This window comes from Taudactylus pleione, unplaced genomic scaffold, assembly GCF_031769625.1.
Source record: "Taudactylus pleione unplaced genomic scaffold, aTauple2 ptg000025l, whole genome shotgun sequence".
NCBI classification, from domain to species: domain Eukaryota; kingdom Metazoa; phylum Chordata; class Amphibia; order Anura; family Myobatrachidae; genus Taudactylus; species Taudactylus pleione.
Window position 1 is genome coordinate 11,762,377 of NW_028284427.1, and position 20,762 is coordinate 11,783,138.

General features: G+C 42.7%; 1 protein-coding gene across 2 annotated transcripts in view; it reads right to left on the minus strand.

Annotated features, from left to right (window-relative positions):
* SAR1B (secretion associated Ras related GTPase 1B) overlaps positions 1-20,762 on the minus strand; it is an 89,830-nt gene that overhangs the window by 24,856 nt on the left and 44,212 nt on the right. For both annotated transcript variants that reach the window (XM_088451365.1, XM_088451357.1), the window contains 3 exons: positions 10,406-10,525; positions 6,983-7,048; positions 5,970-6,073 (listed from right to left, as the gene is read on the minus strand). In XM_088451365.1, the coding sequence (XP_088307491.1) occupies positions 5,970-6,073; positions 6,983-7,048; positions 10,406-10,525 (290 nt within the window). The remainder of the gene's footprint in view (positions 1-5,969; positions 6,074-6,982; positions 7,049-10,405; positions 10,526-20,762) is intronic.

Genomic DNA, 20,762 nt, shown 5'->3' on the forward strand with positions numbered 1-20,762 from the left:
CTCTATACTGGCGTCCCTAACATTAAGGGGTTCACATCCGAGAAGCAATGTACCCCAAAATATTCCAGCCAAGGACAATCCCCAGGACATCACACGAAAAGGGGAAAAAAAGGTGATAGTGAAGTGTAAAGAATAGATGTGTAAAGATAAATCAATAAGTGTTAATGAAATGAGAAAGAATTAAAATGACATAAATAACAGACAATTAGAAAAGTGCTGAAAAATATTCTATGTGAATTAAGTGGTGATGCCATGAGAAAGGTCCAGCCAGAACAACTCCAGCGGCCCCACTCCTAAACGCTCGCCCCAAAATAATTATTGCTACATAATAGTAGCACCCACTCTGGGTCATATAATTACAAATTGGTGTACTGCATAATAACAGCACATGTATAAGCTGAGAGCTGACTCACCTTGGAGGTACCCCAGAAACCTCCACATGGCACTATAAGGACCAGCACATGCTCCCAATGCTGGCTCCCTTCATGCCTCTCAAGACTGCAAACATGCAGTACACCAATTCTGCAAACATGCAGTATTCCTATTCTGCCCCCTGCTTCCCACTACTATTCCTGCTCCCTGCTATCCACTACTACTACTACTCCTCCCATCCTGACCCGTTTCCAGCCACTACAACTTCCATCCTGCTTCCCCAGTGGCAGCGGAGTGTATGGAGCTTGTGCTTCAAGTACTGGCTCCAGCAGGAGTTTTCCAGCCTAACCCCTGGCCTCACACCCTAACTACTACACCCACCTCCAGAACACACCTCTAACCCTAACCCGCCCTACCCCCCCAGCTCCTCCTCCTAGATATACAGTACCCCAGCCCAGGGACATACACTACATGGCCTACAACCTCCCCTCCCCCCCAACCCCAGAGACATATACTGACCACCATACCCCGGGGACATACACTCCCCTCCCTACCCCCACGGTCCGATAGATGCAGCCCCCATCCCACAGACATACACACACAAACACCCCCCTTCCCCCACCGGTCCCTTAGACACAGTACCCTACCAACTCAGGACACTATCCACTTTATTTTTTTCTTGTGGAGGCAAATGTTTTATATTTTGCTGTGGGGAACAAAGTGCTTTTTTATTTTCTGTAGTGTGTTTGTTTAGTTTTATTCCTGTGGGGGCAAATGTGTTTTAATGTTTTCAGTGTGTTTTTTTTTTCTGTGAGGGCCAATGTGGTTCTATTTTTTATCTTGTGGGGCCCAATGTGGTTCTATTTTTTTCTGTGGGGGCCAATGTGGTTCTATTTTTTATCTTGTGGGGGCCAATGTGGTTCTATTTTTTTCTGTGGGGGCCAATGTGGTTATTTTTTTCTTGTGCAATGTTTTTCATCTGCACATGTGTCTGAGTTGCACCGCAGATGCGTTTCCAATGATATTTGTACAGAGTTGCAGTACAGATTCAGACGCATGCAACAAGAAGTGTATTAGAAATGTGTTGGGCGTTCCTAGGCGGTTACAGGGGGTTGACTAATCACACACAAATATAAAGTAGTATGGGCTTGTTAATAACATTATGTTTTGTACAGTATAGTGATGCTGAATTGCCCACATTGGAGACCATACTCAGATGGATGATCTGCACCTAGCATAAGGCTGGTGAGAGTTTCAATGGTGCGATCGTTGGGGGAGTCTAAAGACGCACAATGAATGATTGCAGCGTCTGTAGACACTAAAAGTGGGCGACTCAGTCCTTGCATATTTGAATGTATACCAGGGAAGGGCATTGTAGCGGCACTGGCCTAAAGTCATAAATGCAACTGTAGCAAAAGACGCAAGGAAGGCAGTAACTGCATCCAACTCAGAATCAGGACCTATGACGAGGGATCGTGCCCCCAAGACAAACCCCATCCCCTCAACAGAACCCACCCCCCATTAGGGCTGCTTCCATATCGGAAGAGCTCTCACGCATTTTCTTTATATATATTTTGTGTTATTCATAGACAATCAATTTCATTCTTTTATACAGAGCTTCTATTGTTTTTTAATATATATATTTATCAAGGTGTTATGAGCAGATAACACAGACACAGGTGCGCTCTGACTAATGTATTATAGTTTTTCCAATGAGATTTGTACACAATAATAAGTAGAGATGAGCAGTTTGGTTTTACTCGGATCTCAAAACACCATCATATTGGCTATCGGTCTCACGCGTGTTTTAAATAGCCAATAAGATAAAGCAGAGCTAATCCGAACTTGCGCTAATTTGTCGAAAAGAACAGATTCAAAACGGAACAGCTAATTTCTAATTATATTTATCACAAATGTTAATAATCTAGTATTGTCCATAATGATACAAAATGTGTACATCTACAGTAAATGTTATAGTATTCTCTGCACCAAAGGGAATGGCTGAAAACTTCCTCAGTGAGACAGTTGTCAAAACAACAGCTTAACTGTAATCCTGTTCAACCATATCCAATTGTTCTTGTGAATTGTAAAACAGCAATTTTTCTGTACTTTGAAACATCCCAACCGACCTGTCTTTGTGGAATCAGGCTATGTACTTAGCTAGACTCCCTATGCTAATCTGTAAGGACCTTTGCTCAATGAACCATATACTCTTTTAATTGTCTAGTGGATACGCACCTTAACAGTCTAACAGCGTATTACATAGTCAGGAGAACGTGCATGAATTACTATGAAAGATATTCTTCCAAGCTTTACTTTAGCTATGCGTGCCATTTCCTGCTATTACTTTAACATAAAGAAGACACCAGATTATACTTTAATATGTACAGAGGGTATACAATCGGGAAGCAGGCTGCCTTAATACCAGCAGCCAGCTTCCCGACTGTCATATCCCGTCAAGGGTGAAATGCCGGGCGTCTAGATGTAGACGCCTGACATTTACCCGAAGCCAGGAGACCGGCGCCAGGCATCACGATCGAAGGGATGCTGGGCGCCGCGAGCGGACAGCCGCGGGGGGGGAGGGTTAGGTTTAGGGCACCCGGGGGGGGACTTAGGGTTAGGCACCCCCCCCGGGAGGATTAGGGTTAGCCTAGGGGGAGGGAGGGTTAGGGTTAGGCACCACCGGGGGGGACTTAGGTTTAGGTAGCGAGGAAGGGGGGGTTAGGGTTAGGCACCCCTAAGGAGGGTTAGGGAATTAGGTTAGGTTAGTATATACTTACCTTAGCGACTATCGGGATTTCCAGCGCTGTCGGGCTTCCGCTGCCGGGCTCTGTTCATCTGTCGGCCAGGCGCTGCTGGGGATCGAACCGCCATGCGGCCGGCGGTATTTCATACCGATTCCGTACAGAGAAGTCTCAATGGGGATGCGGTCAGAATACTGAAAGTCGGGATATTGGCGGTTAAAATGCCGACACCGGAATCCCTACACCTGTCAGAATACTGGGGTTATGGGGAAGGTTAGGGTTAGGCACTAGGGCGGGAGGGTTAGGGTTAGACACTAGGGGCAGGGGGCGTTTTAGGAGAGGAGGGAGCCCGTGTGCAGCCTCCACTCTGTCAGCGCATTAGATTCTGGCTTCATGTCAGAATCTACTGTGCATGCGCAGGTCTCCGGGACAATGGCCCCCCACACCTTTTTCCCGGGGACACCTGTTCTGCGCATGCCTGAGTCACAGGGAAAATGGGCGCTGCCATTTTCCCTGTTATTTTTTGCAGCTCTGCAGCGCTGGTCTGAAGCTGCAGAGCGGGAAACCGGAATCTGGAGAAATATACAGTAAGTATAATTAACTATGGGTGCAGGCGCACACCTTGTACCCATTATAAACATGCCCTTGGGGGGTGGGGGGAGGAAGGTGGGGTTTAGGTACTGGGGAGGGAGGTTAGGTGTAGGCAGCACAGAGGGAGGGTTAGGGAGAGGGTTAGGATACTGACCGACTGGTGTCGGTATCCTAGACCCTTTTGGGATGCCGGCTTCAGGATTCTGATCACTGGGATCCTGATCGTTGGGATCCCGAGCGTTGGCATCCTGTACCCAACACACTCAATAGGCATCCTCTCATTATCATGTGACACAACCAAGCATCACACCATGAGGCGTAACATCTTCCCTCAGCTATGTATAGTGTATATGTCAGCGCAAAATCTAATATTGTCCTTTTAAGAACCAAGTGCAGGGAGGCACATTGATACAATTCACGTTGCAATGGTCTTACCCCACACAATGCCTTGAATTGCAACATCACACAGCTGGGGGTGGGGATATAAGGGCATCATTCACTAGAGAAGAAGTGGGTGAGATCCACGAGCATTCCATTATATAGGTGGAAATGTATCAAACCTTGTACGTAGTGGAGAAATAGAGAAATTGCCTAAAGCAACCAACCAGCTTCTAGCTAGGAATTACCAAGTACATTTTATAAAATGATAGGTAGAAGCTGTTTGGTTGTTATGTGCATCACCTCCACTTGTCAACTCTTTAGAAGGTTTGATACATCTCAAAGGTGTAGTCTAATAGTGAACACACAACACGCCTATAATAATGATTAATTTCTACTATAACAAGGTAATAAAATGATAACTATGGTTATTGGGAGACATTTTTCAGAGCGGAATAAAGAGAAGCCCTGAAGATTCCATTCTTTTGGAAAGCTGATCCCCTTTGTTTCTTTTTGCCTTGTTCTTTTACTATGTCTGAGTAGGATCTGGGCCTTAGACTAAATGACATAGCGGTGGCCGAATCACTGCTATAGCAGTTACAGCGGTGGCTATGGGGCTCAGTGGTGCGGTGGGTCTGGTAAGGTCCCTGCTGTGCTCTGCTGGGCATGCACAGTGAGGGACCATTTGGGCTTTCAAGTTCTGGAATGCAAACCAGGCTTCACTGCATAACCTCCTACTCACACTCATAAGAACAGATAGGAGGCCTCTGGAAGATAGTACAATTTGCAAGAAACACTGGTAACCTATGAAGCCCGGCAAGTAAGTTACATCTCTGTGCCCCTGTAAAAGAGGCAAGTCTAATGCATTCACTTTCTTTTAAAGAACCAATGACTAATGAACTTAAACCAACCAGAACATTTAATTAAAAAAACAAATAAAAAAATAAAAAACACTTTCTTAAATGTATGTTGAAGATGTTGGTTGATTTCATTAATGAGCTTACAGAGACGATAGTAGTGGATGCTTAGGGGTCTATGCATAGAGAAGTGAAAAGCCCTGTTTAGTTGAAAACAAGGCTTTTCACTGCTTTCGGCAAATCACACAGGGGATTACCGTGGAGAAGGTTTCTGCTTCTCCAACGGCACCCCCACTTCGTGTATGAATCGCATCACGATACGGTGATGATGAGTGCGATTCATAAAACAATGGAAAGCTCAGCTTTCCGTTCCTCTGCAGTGTAGATTCGTCATTTCAGGATAGCATAATCTGTACAGCGAACCGTACAGAGCAGGGAAGTTGCCCTACCCATACCTGCTGCTCTCAGACACCGGCGCATGCACAGTGATAACCAGACATACCGGGCTCCCAATGTCTGTCTTCTCCCTGTTTCCAGGGATCATGGAAGGGCTGGATACCACAGGACAGGTAAGCCTACATGAAAGGCTGCTAAACATCACTATATATTGCTTTGATGTCATGCAATATATAGTGATATTTTTCAGTAGCCAGTTCTTCATGAATAGACCCCTATGTGCAATAACACATAATATTCCATAAAAGATTAGAATAACTTTCCCCTAGCTGTTGATTGGTTGCAAGGGTTACTGCACTTTTATATCTATGTTTGCATATAGACCCTGGTATGAGAAAAACTAGGACCCAACTTTCTTGGTGTTTATATGAGGCGAGTTCCACCATAGCCAATATATTAAAAATTAGTGTTTCCATGAAATGAGTCGGTTTCGGGCGAGTACATAAACCGATAGATTAATCAGATGATGCATGATAGATTTCTTGCTTTGTGACAAACTGATAGGACTTTAGGAGTGTCTGCTGCAGACAAAGCACTTACCATAGCAAAGCTTTTAGCTTAGAGTACTTACATCAAGTTCTGCCTTAGCTTCAGCCAGCCGCTCGTGATCAGCACAGTCAATGAGAAAGACAATGCCATTTATGGCAGGGAGGTAGTTTTTCCACACTCTGCGAGCTACACGAGCAGACAAAATAACAATATCATAATCATCTAACGGGTAACATCAGTTGTGCTGATAACGTTTTTGTGGCAGTTTATGTAACATAGAACGCAATGTCACAATTGGCAGGTATATAGAGTATCAGTAGCAACAAATCGATTATCGTTGGGTCCCTTTTACTCTCTAGGTCTAGGACATCTTTGATAGTATGTGACATCTTCCTAAACTAAATGCGGCCATTATGTTCCAAGTATAGACATTTATTTAAAAGAGATACTAACACATCACTCTGGAAAAATTATGTCTGAAACTGTGGCATGTTTTCCTCAGTCTTGTATGTCCAATTACAACACATATATGTTGGACATGAATAAGTCTTTGTGTGAGTGTATAGGATGATAATACAATATGACAGCAGTGCTCTTCGTTCCCTCTCTATTTGGATAAGATAAGGAATAATGGGTCTGATTCAGCAATGTATGCTAATGCAATAGCAGCTGCGATTTTGCACGCTGCGTCCGTTTGAGGGGAGGCGATCGGGTACGTTATTAACGTATTTTATGCAAATTGTGACAATTATGAAAAATATGTATTTTATGCAATTTGCTGGTACACTGCCTATTACGCACATTGTGTATTTTTTCCGTATTCAATACTGTTAATTACATCCAAGCTCATAAAAGTATAGTACTTGAAAAGCAGTAGTAAATGATCATTTGGATTTATAACTAGGCATTCCTAATCGCTTTGCCAATTTATTGCTAAAATCATCTTGCCTAATGGTATGCACATCGGAAATACAAACAGCGAATTGGAAAATGCTGAAAACAAGTCTTGTGCTGTTGTCAGTTTATAGGTGATCCCCAACGTAACAACAACAGTTTGACTATTTGCAGATATACACATATTACAACATAGCTCACCTTGCACATGTCCACCCAGATCGAATGTAGTGAAAGTCATTTCAGCTATCGTTAATTCTTCGGAAGCTTAACACAAAAAAAACAATCAAATAAAAAGTGTATGTAAGTATACAGCTCAATCGCAAATTTGAAAATATATTGGTGTTTCATTAAAATGCAACAGGGCCAGCATTGTAAGTTTTTCCGCTAAAGAGATCTGGAGTTTAAAGTACATATATTTTAATTGAGCTGCCCCGAATCAGTAGCCAGCTTTCATTTACAGCAACTGCGCTGGATTTCCCTTGCTACAGAGTAGTGAGTAGTGGTCCCAGCTAAATGCAAGTATCAGGACCTTGGGGTCAGGGGAAATGACCCCCATCAAAGTAGTACTGAAAGGATGGGACAATAATAATAAAAAAACAATTATATCTATATGTATATTTTTAAACACCTATAAAACAAACCATAAAACGATTATGTAAATATATTTAGCTAAAAATACAAAACTACTTGCTTTGGGCGGTGGGTATATATATATATATATATATATATATATATAATATATGTGTGATAACCCCCTTTTTGTAGTTTTTGCTAAAATAAAATAAAGTTGTTTTTGCACTTTACTAAAATGCATTAAAAGGCTGACTGTGCAGAAATTAGAGGCGCTTTTGATTTATGTAAATAACACCGCCGCCATAGCCTGTGTGGCGGCAAAGCATTATGGGACACTTACAAAGGAACAAAAAAAGCTGACCTATCACATAACGCCATCAGAGGATGGCACTATGATACCAAGAGGCTGCTTGCTCTCCTCTGCAGGGTCACACATGCTCAATTTCTTGTCATATTAACACTAATAGCACCCATCTCAGATCAATTAATACTTTTGTGTAATTATATATGTCACGCATTACTCCTGCTACATCTGAGGGGGACAGTCCTGTAAGACTTTACATCACCAGAAAAGATGGAGGTGGGCAGGGCTTGAGCGGAATGCATTACTGCCCATCTGCAGTTCAGCACAGGGGGCAGCTGGCCCAATCCCTAAAACAGATGTGGGTCACCTCCCCTGCCCTCCATTTCAAATGTGTGTTTGGCCATGCTATTGGATTTCATAAAAGTTTCTCAAGGCTTAAGTAGAAGTATACATAGTTTAATCTAAACATATGACACAAGCATATATATGCAAGGAATGCCCTAAATCCCAAATATTTGGTAATAAAATCGCATATGCATAGAAAAACACAATGTGCAATTAATTATTGTCCGTAAAACTGAAATGTGATGTATCCACTGTTTTACTTAAGCCTTAACACTTTTTCTAATTTGGTAGCTGCTGTAGATATGTTATATAGTTTGACAATTGTTTTCTAATTAAGTGTATTTTATTGATTTTCAATGAAAAACAAACTATAGAAAACAAAAAACAGCAGTACAGAAAGAGTATTGTTCAAATGGTCACAGAATGAACAATATAAAGAATCTTATTGACATGTGGTTGTGTGTGTGTGTGTGTGTGTGTGTGTATATATATATATTAGAGATGAGCGGTTCGGATTCTGTGGAATCCGAACCGCTCCGAACATTGGGGATCCGAGTCCACCCGAACCCTGTTCGGGTGTTCACCGCCTGACTCGGATCCCCGTTCGGGGCCGAACGGCGGCCGCCTGATGTCGGATTCTCACTAGAGAATCCGACATCAGGTCTCCTCGCGTGTAGGGCAGAGCGCAGTGATAGCGCTCTGCCCTACACAGACACAGACACACAGCCGCCAGCGGCAGCTGTGTGTTTGTTACAGCAGCCAATGAGAGTCACACAGACTCTCATTGGGTGCTGCACGGAGGGAGCCGGCTGGAGCTCACACATGAGCTCCGTCTTCCGGCTCCCTCCTCAGCGTGTGACAGAGCGGACGGTGCGGGAGCGGGGATACAGGTAAGTTTTTATTTTTTATTTGTGCAAGGGCCGGGGGCACTACTGGGGGGGGGGTCTGCTACTGGGGGGGCTATACTACTGGGGGGCCATACTACAGAGGGGCCTGCTACTGGGGGGGGCTATACTACTGGGGAGGGTCTGCACTACTGGGGGGGGTCTGCTACTGGGGGGGCCATACTACAGAGGGACCTGCTACTGGGGGGGGGTCTGCTACTGGGGGGGCCATACTACAGAGGGGCCTGCTACTGGGGGGGGATATACTACTGGGGGGTCTGCTACTGGGGGGGCCATACTACTGAGGGGCCTGCTACTGGGGGGGCTTACTACTACTGGGGGGGGGGCTGCTACTGGGGCAGCCTACTACAGGGGGGCCCATACTACAGGGGGGGCTACTACTGGGGCAGCCTACTACTGGGGGAGGCCTGCTACTGAGGCAGCCTACTACTGGGGGGGCCATACTACTGGGGGGGCATACTACTGGGTGGCATGCTAATGGGGGGCATACTACTGGGGGGGCCTGCTAATGGGGGGCATACTGCTGGGTGGCATGCTAATGGGGGGCATACTACTGGGGGGGCCTGCTAATGGGGGGCATACTACTGGGGGGCATTCATTCTGCTGGCCGTACCCCACTGGGTGGGTGCACTACTTTTCATTTCTGCCACTGCTGTGTGGCAATGTGTCATAGATGTGCTTTATACTGTGGTGTCTGTGTCGTTGTGCCGCTGCTTTGTCGCTTAGTAACCAGTCAGCTCACTGCAACCTTTGGCCAATAATGTTGAAAACAATATTATAAGCTGTGATATGGTCTAAATTGACTGGAAATTAATGTTATTGAGGTTAATAATACTCTAGGAAGAAAAAAAAGACCAATTTATGTGATTTTAGCTTTTTTTGTAAATTTTTGTAAAAAAATCCAAATCCAAATCCAAAGCCAGTCACCGCAGTTTGGCAAATCCAAATCCAAAGCCGGACGACGAATTAGAACCAAATCCGGCAAAAATGGTCCGGCGCACATCCCTAATATATATATATATATATATGTATATGTATATATATATATATATATATATATATATATATATATATATATATATATATATAGTGTGTGTATGAGCAGAACATAGTATTAAATTAAATATTAAAATAGTGTGGCATCAATTAACATAATACAATAGCAAGTGCTGGCACAGTCCCTCCCCCTCCCCCAAATTAACCAGTGTTAGGCAGGGAGAGGTGCTGTCCCTTAGATTGACAATTGTTTTCTATTGATTCAAGTGATTCAATAGTTCAGAGGTGGCCACATTGCCATGAATAAAACAAAAAACATGCATTATATTTGGATGCGACCAATTCAAAGGTCAAAAATACTAGTGAAATATAACATATCTATAAAGGTCTACCATATAATTGTAGGCTTCTAAAATGTACCATATATTCATATAATGATGAGGTTTTATCTTGACCATAATCCTAGTTTTATAAGTAGTGAATTATTCTAGTACTCACTGGGATGAAGTGTCGGAACATATTGGCCCATTCGTCCATCTTTAAGCATCTGTAGCAATGTGGTTTTCCCAGCATTGTCCAACCCTAAAAATACTAATTTTCCATTTTTCTTGTATAAACCTGTAGGGTAAGAAAGATACATAGTATTCATTCATACTGCCCTAAATATCATTCAAATGTAACATTGCACTTTTTTCCCATATGGATGACAGCGAGTGAAGCAGTGACAGACTCTTGGGGACTGATGCAGAGTGTAACCTACTCTGCTTGACGGTGCAAATCTTGCAGATGTATCACTGTACATGCCCTGAATCGGAGAGCACCCAATTACAGGTAATGCAGACTTGTATCTATTTCAGTAACTTCTCACTTCCAACTGAAGAGGCTGGAATGGTTTGAAATGGGCCAAATGCAGGTTATGCTGGGTTGGACATATGAGAAAATGCAACTGTTTGATGACTAGTAGCAAACCAAGCGTACACGTGGGGCAGGTCATGGCAGAATGCCTACAACTCTGCACTAGGCCGTTGGTCGGTAGACCTTACGAAGGTAATTTTTGGCAGTTGCGACCAGGCTGAATTAAAATAATGATATTGGGCCCCATGTTAGCTATTTGTAGTATTACAAATTGTAATTATAGTTATGGGTACTCATTAATATGTATTATCACAATGGAGTGTATTTATATAGCCATTCTGACCCATAAATAATGCAACAGTTACCAGATTATTTAGGCATATATTCAACACTGCCATAATCAGGAGAGATTGCAGATATCTCCTGCACTTGGAAAACAATGATGTCACCCAGCTTATCTCTACAGAGCAGCCCCGCTGGAAAAGGATCATGCAATCCCTCCCCTTACTACTTTGTCATCACCGGGATGGGCTCTTATTGGAGCCTGTGTCCCGTTGAAGGCCCCATATTAAATACCCTCCAAAAAATTTTCCTTCTATGAGGCGATAAAAATTTGTACTTTTCAGAGGCAGCTCTCATTTCTAGATAAATAGGCCCAACTAAGATTCCTGGATATTTTTACTGTATATACAGTAGCACCAATGGCTCAGACCTCACACAGAGACTTACATGTAAACTTCTTATAGGTAGAAAAAACTAATGTCCAATTGGTCACACCTTTATATCATTTAGAATCAGATTTATTATGTAGAAAATCTATGAAATAGCCATAGCACCGAATTCTGGATCCCTGTGAACTTTGAAGAACTGTAGAAATGATTTCTTTTCAAACACATTCTTTACCCGAACAGATCACTTTTCTCAGCACACTAGATCACATTGTGTCTCATCTCCCCACTTCCAGGTATGCTGTATTAGGTGTGTGCTGCTGGGAAGTGGGAGGGTGTATGAGAAGGGGGAGTGGTCACACCACACAGCATTGCAGGGGTAATTGTGAGTGTCACACCTACAATCTGTCATGGAGTCGGGACATTCCCTCTCAGGGTGGAATGGTTGGCAGGTATGTTATACAAGTTAAAAAATACATATTTGGTGTAAAGTTTCTTTTGGGTATTTAAACAGGCTCTTTTCACATCTGAGTAATTATGATTTTTACAGATAACAATACAATGGTGCTTGTCATGTACAGGAAAGGAATGTTGGGAGATCAGCCATATAGCCACCACAACCACAAACCTATCTAACAGCAAGTGTTGCCACAACACTAGCCGCTTACACAATATCATAAATACAGGGGCAAGAATGGTTGTGAAGAATGGTGAGTATAAGACCAGGTACCCATCAGAACAACAGCCAATCGTGCACATGGTCAGGGCGACTTCGCCTTCACCCGGACCATCACAGATTTGCCGTACACACTACAAAATGTAATAAATGACTGAACGATACCTCTGTCCGTCCTTCATGAAACTGCACAACCCATACTTGCTGAGCTTTCGACTGCAGCACTGCCAACCAGTAGATCCCTCAAGTGACCCGCGGGAGCGCGCAATTGTGGGTACACACTAAACATTGTAGGATTTGTGGTTCCAATGTGGCAAATCGTCCCAATATCGCCCTAGTGTCTCCCCAGGATAATCTTGGAAGATTGTTCCCAACTCCACCAGAACTTGTATGCAGCCTTCACCCTTTAAAAAGGGGCTCCACTCCCAGATAGAATCCTTTACACAATGGATTTCATTACTAAATAACACGGCATCTTAAGCTGTCAAAGGTTTCGTTTCTCTGTCCCACATAAGCCATAGAGCTGTGTAAAATGCATACATTTTCTTGTTGGCAGCTCAGGCACTCTAGCATCACTGGAGAGAACATTTCCCTTTGAATGAAAGCTGCTAGTGACTGCGTCACAATGTCACTCCTGTTTTGTTAGGAATGAGTTGCAGAAATTGGGCTATCTATCATGACTGCTACTTTATATTATTACAATTCTTGGTGAGAGTTCTGTTTTTCACAGGAAAATCCTTTGTGACTGCATTAAAACAAAACTTGAAATGACGGACTAACAAATGGCAGCGATTTTATAAATGCAGAACTGATCTGTTTTTCACCTTTATACACATCAACTATGCGCAAGTGAAATTGTACGACATTTCTAGGTGACCTGCAAGAAAATGTCTGCTTTAACCTCTGATGACTGATGTGCACACTGTATAAAACTGTGCCTCGATCCCTGAGTAGCAAGTTTTTACCTTGTTATTTTGTTGTATGTTTCAGTTTTTCCTTAATTACAGGTAGGGCTGAGACCAATAAGATTATAGAGAGCGGGATGCACTATTATCAATGATTTTCAGGGGTTTAACCATATTTCTGTTAAACACCAAGCAAAGCTTCCCGCAGCTTGGACCCGATGGGCAATACCATTTTAGAATGGCGTGACCCAATAGATGCCTATGGGCTTCTTATCGCAAAGTGCTGAGAGAGGGATCCAACTGGATCCCTTCCAGCACCCCTGGTGGTGCGCACGGCGTTCTGCACATGTGCAGAGGAAATTGTGGGTTCATAAACGGGAAGTCCCTCTCTCACAAAGAACAGCTCCGGGAGAGCTGTCCTTTGCGATTTTTTCAATGCATACCGATGTTATTAACGCTGGCATGCATGCGATGAGTGGCGGGATGGATCACATGCTAAATACGATGCTTGATACATCTCACCCGCAATATGTTTATGGCAATAAATTTTGAAAGTTTTATTTCTGCAGCTAACCTTATAATTGGTGTTTTCATAATTCAACACCGTAATCATCATCCAACTGTACTTACTGATCCAAACAACTGGATCTATGTAATTTGGCCTTTCATGTGCAACCAAATTGTTTAACGGTCCAACTGTTCTTCAATAATGACTAAATGACCAGGTCTAGAGGTGTTTGGTCACTTAAGCAATGCAGAATGACCATAGTGGTGGCATTAGAAACAATGCCGTAACTTTTATTTCCCCACTAAAGTGCATAACAAACCAAACACAAAATCAAAGTGTTAAAAAGAAGTGTAAGCTGTAGTTTGATGATGCTTAATGTACATACAGTATGTGCACATTATAGCATTCCCATGCTAGGATTATTGCCAGATTGTTACACTATTTCAATACTCCCATCTTTTAATTGGTAATCTGAAGTAGCCACAGGTGACATTTTTAGACTTTTTGTAATCTATGTACACCGGAACTCAGTGCTGTGGTTGTTTGTAATGTAATGCACACAATATATGATGATTGCCACTATTTCTGGAGAGAGAAACAAAAACTGGCCACTTTATCTCCATTATATTTTTGCATTGATCCGGACAAACTGGTAATATATCTATTTGTAATATATCCATCTCTACTTGTATAAACATCTTTAGTCTTTTTTGACCATGTGTCGGTGGTAGTTTGCATTCACTTACACAACTGCTAATAAAAGGGATTGCTTCATTGTGGAGCACAGGAATGAAAACTGAAAGAATTACACAACACCTGTATGGAACCTCATCCATGGATAAAACAGTGTTACAAGGTGACATGGCACTTGCATATTGAAACCAAAATAACATATGCTCTCAATAACAAAATAAAATCAAAGTCTAGTCACATACTGTTGTAACCCGTGACTGTTCTGTTGTTTAAACAAACATGGCAATGAAACGATCAGCTGAGGTGCATTCTCACATCTAGTACTATGTTCTTCACTGATTTTATTATACATGCTTGTGTTTATGGAGTATGTACACGAGCCTGTGGACACCATATAGACTGTTCATTCGGGCAGTAGAGTAATGCCTGTTTATATACTCATACTGTACTCAGGGAATATTCTTGGGAAAACAGTAATAATGTAGTAGAAATGTCGGCAAACATTAGGGGCACCCCGGAAGGCGGGTGACGCAATACTGGCAAGTGTAATATATTACTTTAACCATTTTATGCATGCTACTGTAAGTAGCATTTTACACTTGCCGACATTGCAGCGCCTGTCTTCTGGCACCTCATAATGCTTGTTGGCAAGCATACTACATCCCTGCTTAGCACTTGTATTAAAAATAACTACTGGTTGGTCAGGATGGCACACACCAGGGCAATGCTCGGCCACCCACAGATTTTAACACCTGGTGGACCCGCATCCGCCTAACACATGGGAATACTCTGGAGCATAATGCAAGGCTGGAGCAATATGCGCAATCTCCATCTTGAAGCCTGAATGATGTTGTGGCCTAGCAATGCAGCACAAGGGAAGTCATTACATTTCAACGCAGCTGAACAGAAGTTTCAGTCAGTAAAGTGCTTAACTCTGCCAGGATACCCAGAACCCTAGATATAGTACTAGCCCTAGTAATATGCGAAATAGATTCGTGTAAGAATAGCAGGAGAAAAGCAGTGCAACATTTTTATTTTGGGGTGCAAACATGGGGAAACCACTCATAACCCTTGGGACAGCCCCCCAAAGGACAACTGCGTCAAAAAATCCGAAAAAAAAAACATAACACCCCAAAAAAGAACTTTTATTTTGGGGGCGAAAAAGTACAAAGTGGGGGGACAAGCATGAAAACTAGTAAAATATCCTTCTTAGGGGTCTGCAAGGACGGGTCAGGTGTTTTTATGATTGCAGGTGCATGCAACAGGTGCGTTTTTCATGTTTTTTCAAACTTCACTTTAGAGAATTTAGAAGATGCTAGCACCCATTTTTAAGTACCCCAAATTTGACAAGACTACTTTTTTTCACCCAAAAATACTGCTTAATGCCATTCTTTATCACTTTTACAAGGACGCTTTCTGTACCCAAAATAGTTTTATTAGGGCTATTGGAACATTTCTACATTGATCCCTAATGTTAGTGCATCTTTTTGGGGGGTTCAGACTGATTTCCCCAATTCTGACAGTACTTTTCGCCTGTTTTACATTCGCTGCTTGCCGTTCTCGCCAGGTTAGTAATTGAATAGGGCGAAAAGCAGGGACACGCACGATAAGTTTTCTCGTCCAAAACACGCGATGTAGGCGAAAAGTGGGGTAGGTGGAACTTTTTTGCCGAGGCAAAACTCATTGAATACGGCCCGTTGGGAATGGATGTAGCCTAAAAACACATTACTAGTGACAACATGAGTGTCTTTATTTCCAGCATTGTACTGTATATCACACAAGCTAATTTTCTTATCTTTGTGCAATCAAGGACTATGTGGCCCATATATTAGTATGCCTTTGGCTAGCAGTGGGATTGTTAGCATAAGACATAAAACAGAGATGGAAACAGAGAATATGAACCACATTTGAACTGAAAGGTTCATGGTGTTTCCTTAGAGACGTGCTTGTGTAAGTTACTAATAACAGGTTTATACAAATAAATCTCAAGAGAGAGTGTATTTTTTTTCTTTTATTTGTTTTTTTTTCTTCTATCCTTTTTTTTGGTTCTCTATAAGCTATTATAACTTTGTTATACAATGTTTCAGTAATTGTTCTTCAAATTTGAACCAACAATGTCCGCCTTATGCTGTATTTCAGGAATTCTTATAGATGTTGCATGTTAAATTATACTGCTCGGCTAATTTCCCTATGTATTTTTACTGAGATTATAATTTTCTGAAACATTGTACTTCTGATTACTATGTATAATGTATAATTGTTGGTAGAATGCTTCAGTAAAAAATAATTTATAAAAAATAAATAAATATCAAAATTGTAAATTTATTACAGTTTCACAATACTGCAATCAATTATATGAGCTGGCAGTGTAGAAAACAACTTCCAATGGCTCAGATAGTGACAATAACCAATTGTCAACATCAATGTCTTTGTTTTACCTCAGTGTTGGCCTGGGGTACCTTGTTCAAACATCCCCTTGAACTTCAACTATTAGATCAGTTTTCTGGCAACCTGTGCCCCCAAACATCAGAGACCACACTCATTATGCCGCACCCTACATTGGGGCTGGTGCAGAATTGTACAAACGCGTTTGCCATGCATATCTTATGTGATTTTGTTCTGCATATGCTCAGAAAGCCAAAGCACGTACCTGCGGCTATGCGGAACTGCACGTATCAAACCTTATAACTGGAGTTGTGGAATGGGAAAAGAGAAGGTGTTTTACATAGGTGGCTAAGGTGTGAATTGAACTCCAGCTTCCTGCCATCACCACACTCTGAATCACTGCGATGCTGGTCATTTGGATCGTACAGTGGTGCTTGAAAGTTTGAGAACCCTTCAGAGTTTTCTATATTTCTCCTGAAATTTGGCCTAAAACTACCTCAGATTTTTCACACAAGTCCTAAAAGTAGATAAAGAGAACCAAAACAAACAAATGAGCCAAAATAATTAGACATGCTCATTTTTTTATTGAGGAAAGTATGTGAACCTTTAGGCTTAGCAGACATTTTGAAGGTGAAATTAGAGTCAGGTATTTTTAATCTATAGGATGACAATCAGACGTGAGTGGACAACTTGTCTTTTTAAAAGAGATCTATCAAAATCTGATGTTCACAACACGTTTGTGGAAGTGTATCATGCTGCTAACAAAAGAGATTTCAGAGGACCTAAGAAGAAGAGTTGATGATGCTCATCAGGCTGGAAAACCATCTCTAAAGAGTTTGGACTCCACCAATCAACAGTCAGACAGACTGTGTACAAATGGAGAAAATTCCAGACCATTATTACCCTCCCCAGGAGCAGTCGACCAACAAAGATCACACTAAGAGCAAGGCATCTAATAGTTTGCAAGGTCACAAAGGAACCCAAGGTAACCTCTAAGCAACTGAGGCCTGGAGATGCTGGAGATAAAAGAAGAGGAAGCTACAAGTGAGAATGATAATAAACAGGAAAATTGACAGGCCCAAACAGCGCCCACTGCCCTGCAGTGCCCTGTGCCACGGCACTGGTTGCACTACCCTAGTTACGGCCCTGAGTCCACCATCAGCAGGACACTGAACAACAATGGTGTGCATGGCAGGATTACTGCCTGTCTGCAGTCTGCTAAAGATTACCTGGACAAGCCAGAAGACTATTGGAACAATGTTTTGTGGACAGATGAGTCCAAAATATAGCTTTTTGGTTTAATTGAGAAGCATCATGTTTGTCGAAAGGAGAACACTGCATTCTAGCATAAAAACCTCATACCATCTGTGAAACACGGTGGTGGTGGCATCATGGTTTGGGTCTGTTCTGCTGCATCTGGCCCGGGACAACTTGCCATCATAATTTGAGAAAGTAGAGTGCCGACCATGTTCCAAAATGAAGTAATTAGTAGGGGTGTGCACCGGCCACTTTTCATCTTTTGTGTTTTGGTTTTGGATCTGGATCTTTCTTCGTGTTTTGGATTTGGATTGGTTTTGCCAAAACCACCCTTCCGTGTTTTGGGTTCTGTGTTTTTTGCAAAAAAGCATAAAAACAGCTAAAATCACCGAATTTGTAGGTTTTTCTGCTCCTATGCTATTATTAACCTCAATTACCTTAATCTCCACTCATTTCCAGTCTATTCTGAACACCTCACAAGTGTTTTTATGTCCAAAAGGTTGCACCGAGGTAGCTGGATGACTATGCTAAGCGACACGAGTGGGCGGCACAAACACGTGACCCATCTAGGTGTGATACTGCAGTGGCAGACAGGATGGCAGTTTGAAAAACTAGGCCCCAAACTGTACATAATGCAAAGAAAAAAAAGAGGTGCAAGATGGAATTGTCCTTGGGCCCTCCCACCCACCCTTTTGTTGTACTATAAACAGGACATGCACACTTTAACAAACCAATCATTTCAGCACCAGGGTCTGCCACACGACTGTAGCTGAAATGATTGGTTCGTTTGGGCCCCCACAAAACAAGCTGGCAATTAATCTGTCCCTGCAGAAACTGTCTCTACGGAGGCAAGATGTCGTCCTCATCCTCCTCATCCACCGATTCCTCACCCTCTTCAGTGTTGTGTACATCCTCGTCCTCACAGAGTATTAATTCGTCCCCACTGGAATCCACCACCACAGGTCCCTCTGTACGTTCTGGAGGCTGGTCTCCCTGGAAGAGTTGATAATTCATTTTTATGAACATGATCTTCTCTACATTTTGTGGAAGCAACCTCCTACGCCTTTCGCTGCCAAGGTTCCCGGCTGCACTAAACACTCTTTCGGAGTACACACTGGAGAGGGGGCAACTCAGGGAAAATAGAACCAGTTTGTACAGGGACCTCCAAATTGCCTCTTTTTCCTGCCAGTACAGGTATGGACACTCTGACATCCCTACTTGGATGCTGTCACCAATGTAATCCTCCACCATTCTGTCAGTGGTGACAGTATCATATGCAGTGACAGTAGACATGTCAGAAATTGTTGGCACGTCCTTCAGTCCGGGCCAATGTCCAAACCGGCCCTAGACTTATGACACAGGTGCACGCTTGGCGCTGCTGCTGTGTTAATGCACGTGCGGCTACTGTGCATACATTTTGCACACAAACACAGAAAAAAAAGAATTGTTTATTTTTGTGGAGCGCACTTTGGGGATTACACCACCCTTTAACAGACTTATGAGACACAGGCACACGCTTGGCGCTGCTCCTTTGTTGATGCACATACAGTGCACACAGGACCTGATTCAGACCCGGTCGCAAGCGATGAGAACTCGCAACCGGGTCGATGGTGGCCCAGAGAGTATGCGCACGATGGAGCCGGCTCCGTCGTGCACATGCGCGAGACCCGGATAGCGACGGGCAATTTTATAGCGCCATGGCACCTCAGGTTGGTTGTACAGCACCAAATCAAGTATTTATGGCCAATGTAACGTAAATATGTGGACAAAGAAGCGTAAACTGTCCACCATCACATAACTGAACCTAAGGATGAAGGTAAGCACAATTTACTTAAGTTTACTACATTTTTTCTGAATTTCTCAATAACTTCTGGCTTAGGGTGCCCTGAAAACAATGCTGTTACTCTAGGGCGCCATAATTCAAAAAAGTTTGGGAACCACTGATCTAGTGGATTATATCAATTGCGCTTCTTGGGTTATCGAGAGCCTGCCTAGACAGAACAAAGCCCACCTGGTCAGGGTGAATCAGGTTGGGGAGAAGTGGGTTCAATCTATTTGCGAGTGCTTTGGCAAAAAGTTTTAGGTCAGTATTGAGCAGTGAAATGGGGCGGTAATTGGATACAGATAGAGGGTCCTTATTGGATTTTGGGATGACCGTAATAGTGGCTTTAGTTGTATCTTAATGAAATAGAGTACCTTCGAGGCTGTGATTAAAAACCTTGGTTAAATGGGGTATCAGATGGGACTGGAAAGTAAGTGTTATAAAAAAGACATTGGGAATCCATCAGGAAACGGCACCTTAGAAGATTTTTGTGTTTTGAGGGATGAGATAATTTCTTCGACAGAAATAGGATCGTCTAAGGTGAGTGAAGTTGCGGGATCTATGTGGGAAAGATTGCAAGAGGCCAAGTAATCTGCAGTCGAGGAGTCGGTATTAGGAGAGGAGAGGGTGGATTCAGAGACATTATAGAGATGTTCGCAATATGTCTTGAATAGCGAATTAATGGTGGTCGGGTTGTACTGGTGAGTGCTGTGATCATCTCTTAAAACTGGGATAGCGGTCCGTGCCTTCCGTGCTTTCAACCTATTAGCTAGTAGGGTATCTGCTTTATTACTTTTTTGATGCAATTTTTGGTTGAGCCAGTGGAGAGACTTTTCAGTTTTTTCGGCCAAAAGGGCATTAAGAGGCGCTCTGGCGGATGTAAGTCGTTTGTAGAGGATGGGAAGGATGATATTTATGGTTGCTTTCCAGACGACGAACCTCATCACTTAGAGAAGTTAATTGAGATCTGTATTCTCTGCTTCTAAAAGAGGCATAACTGATGATGTGCCCTCGGATAACAGCTTTGTGTGCTTCCCATACTAAAGGGGTGCAAGAGGAATCTGTAGTATTTGTAGAAAAATATTC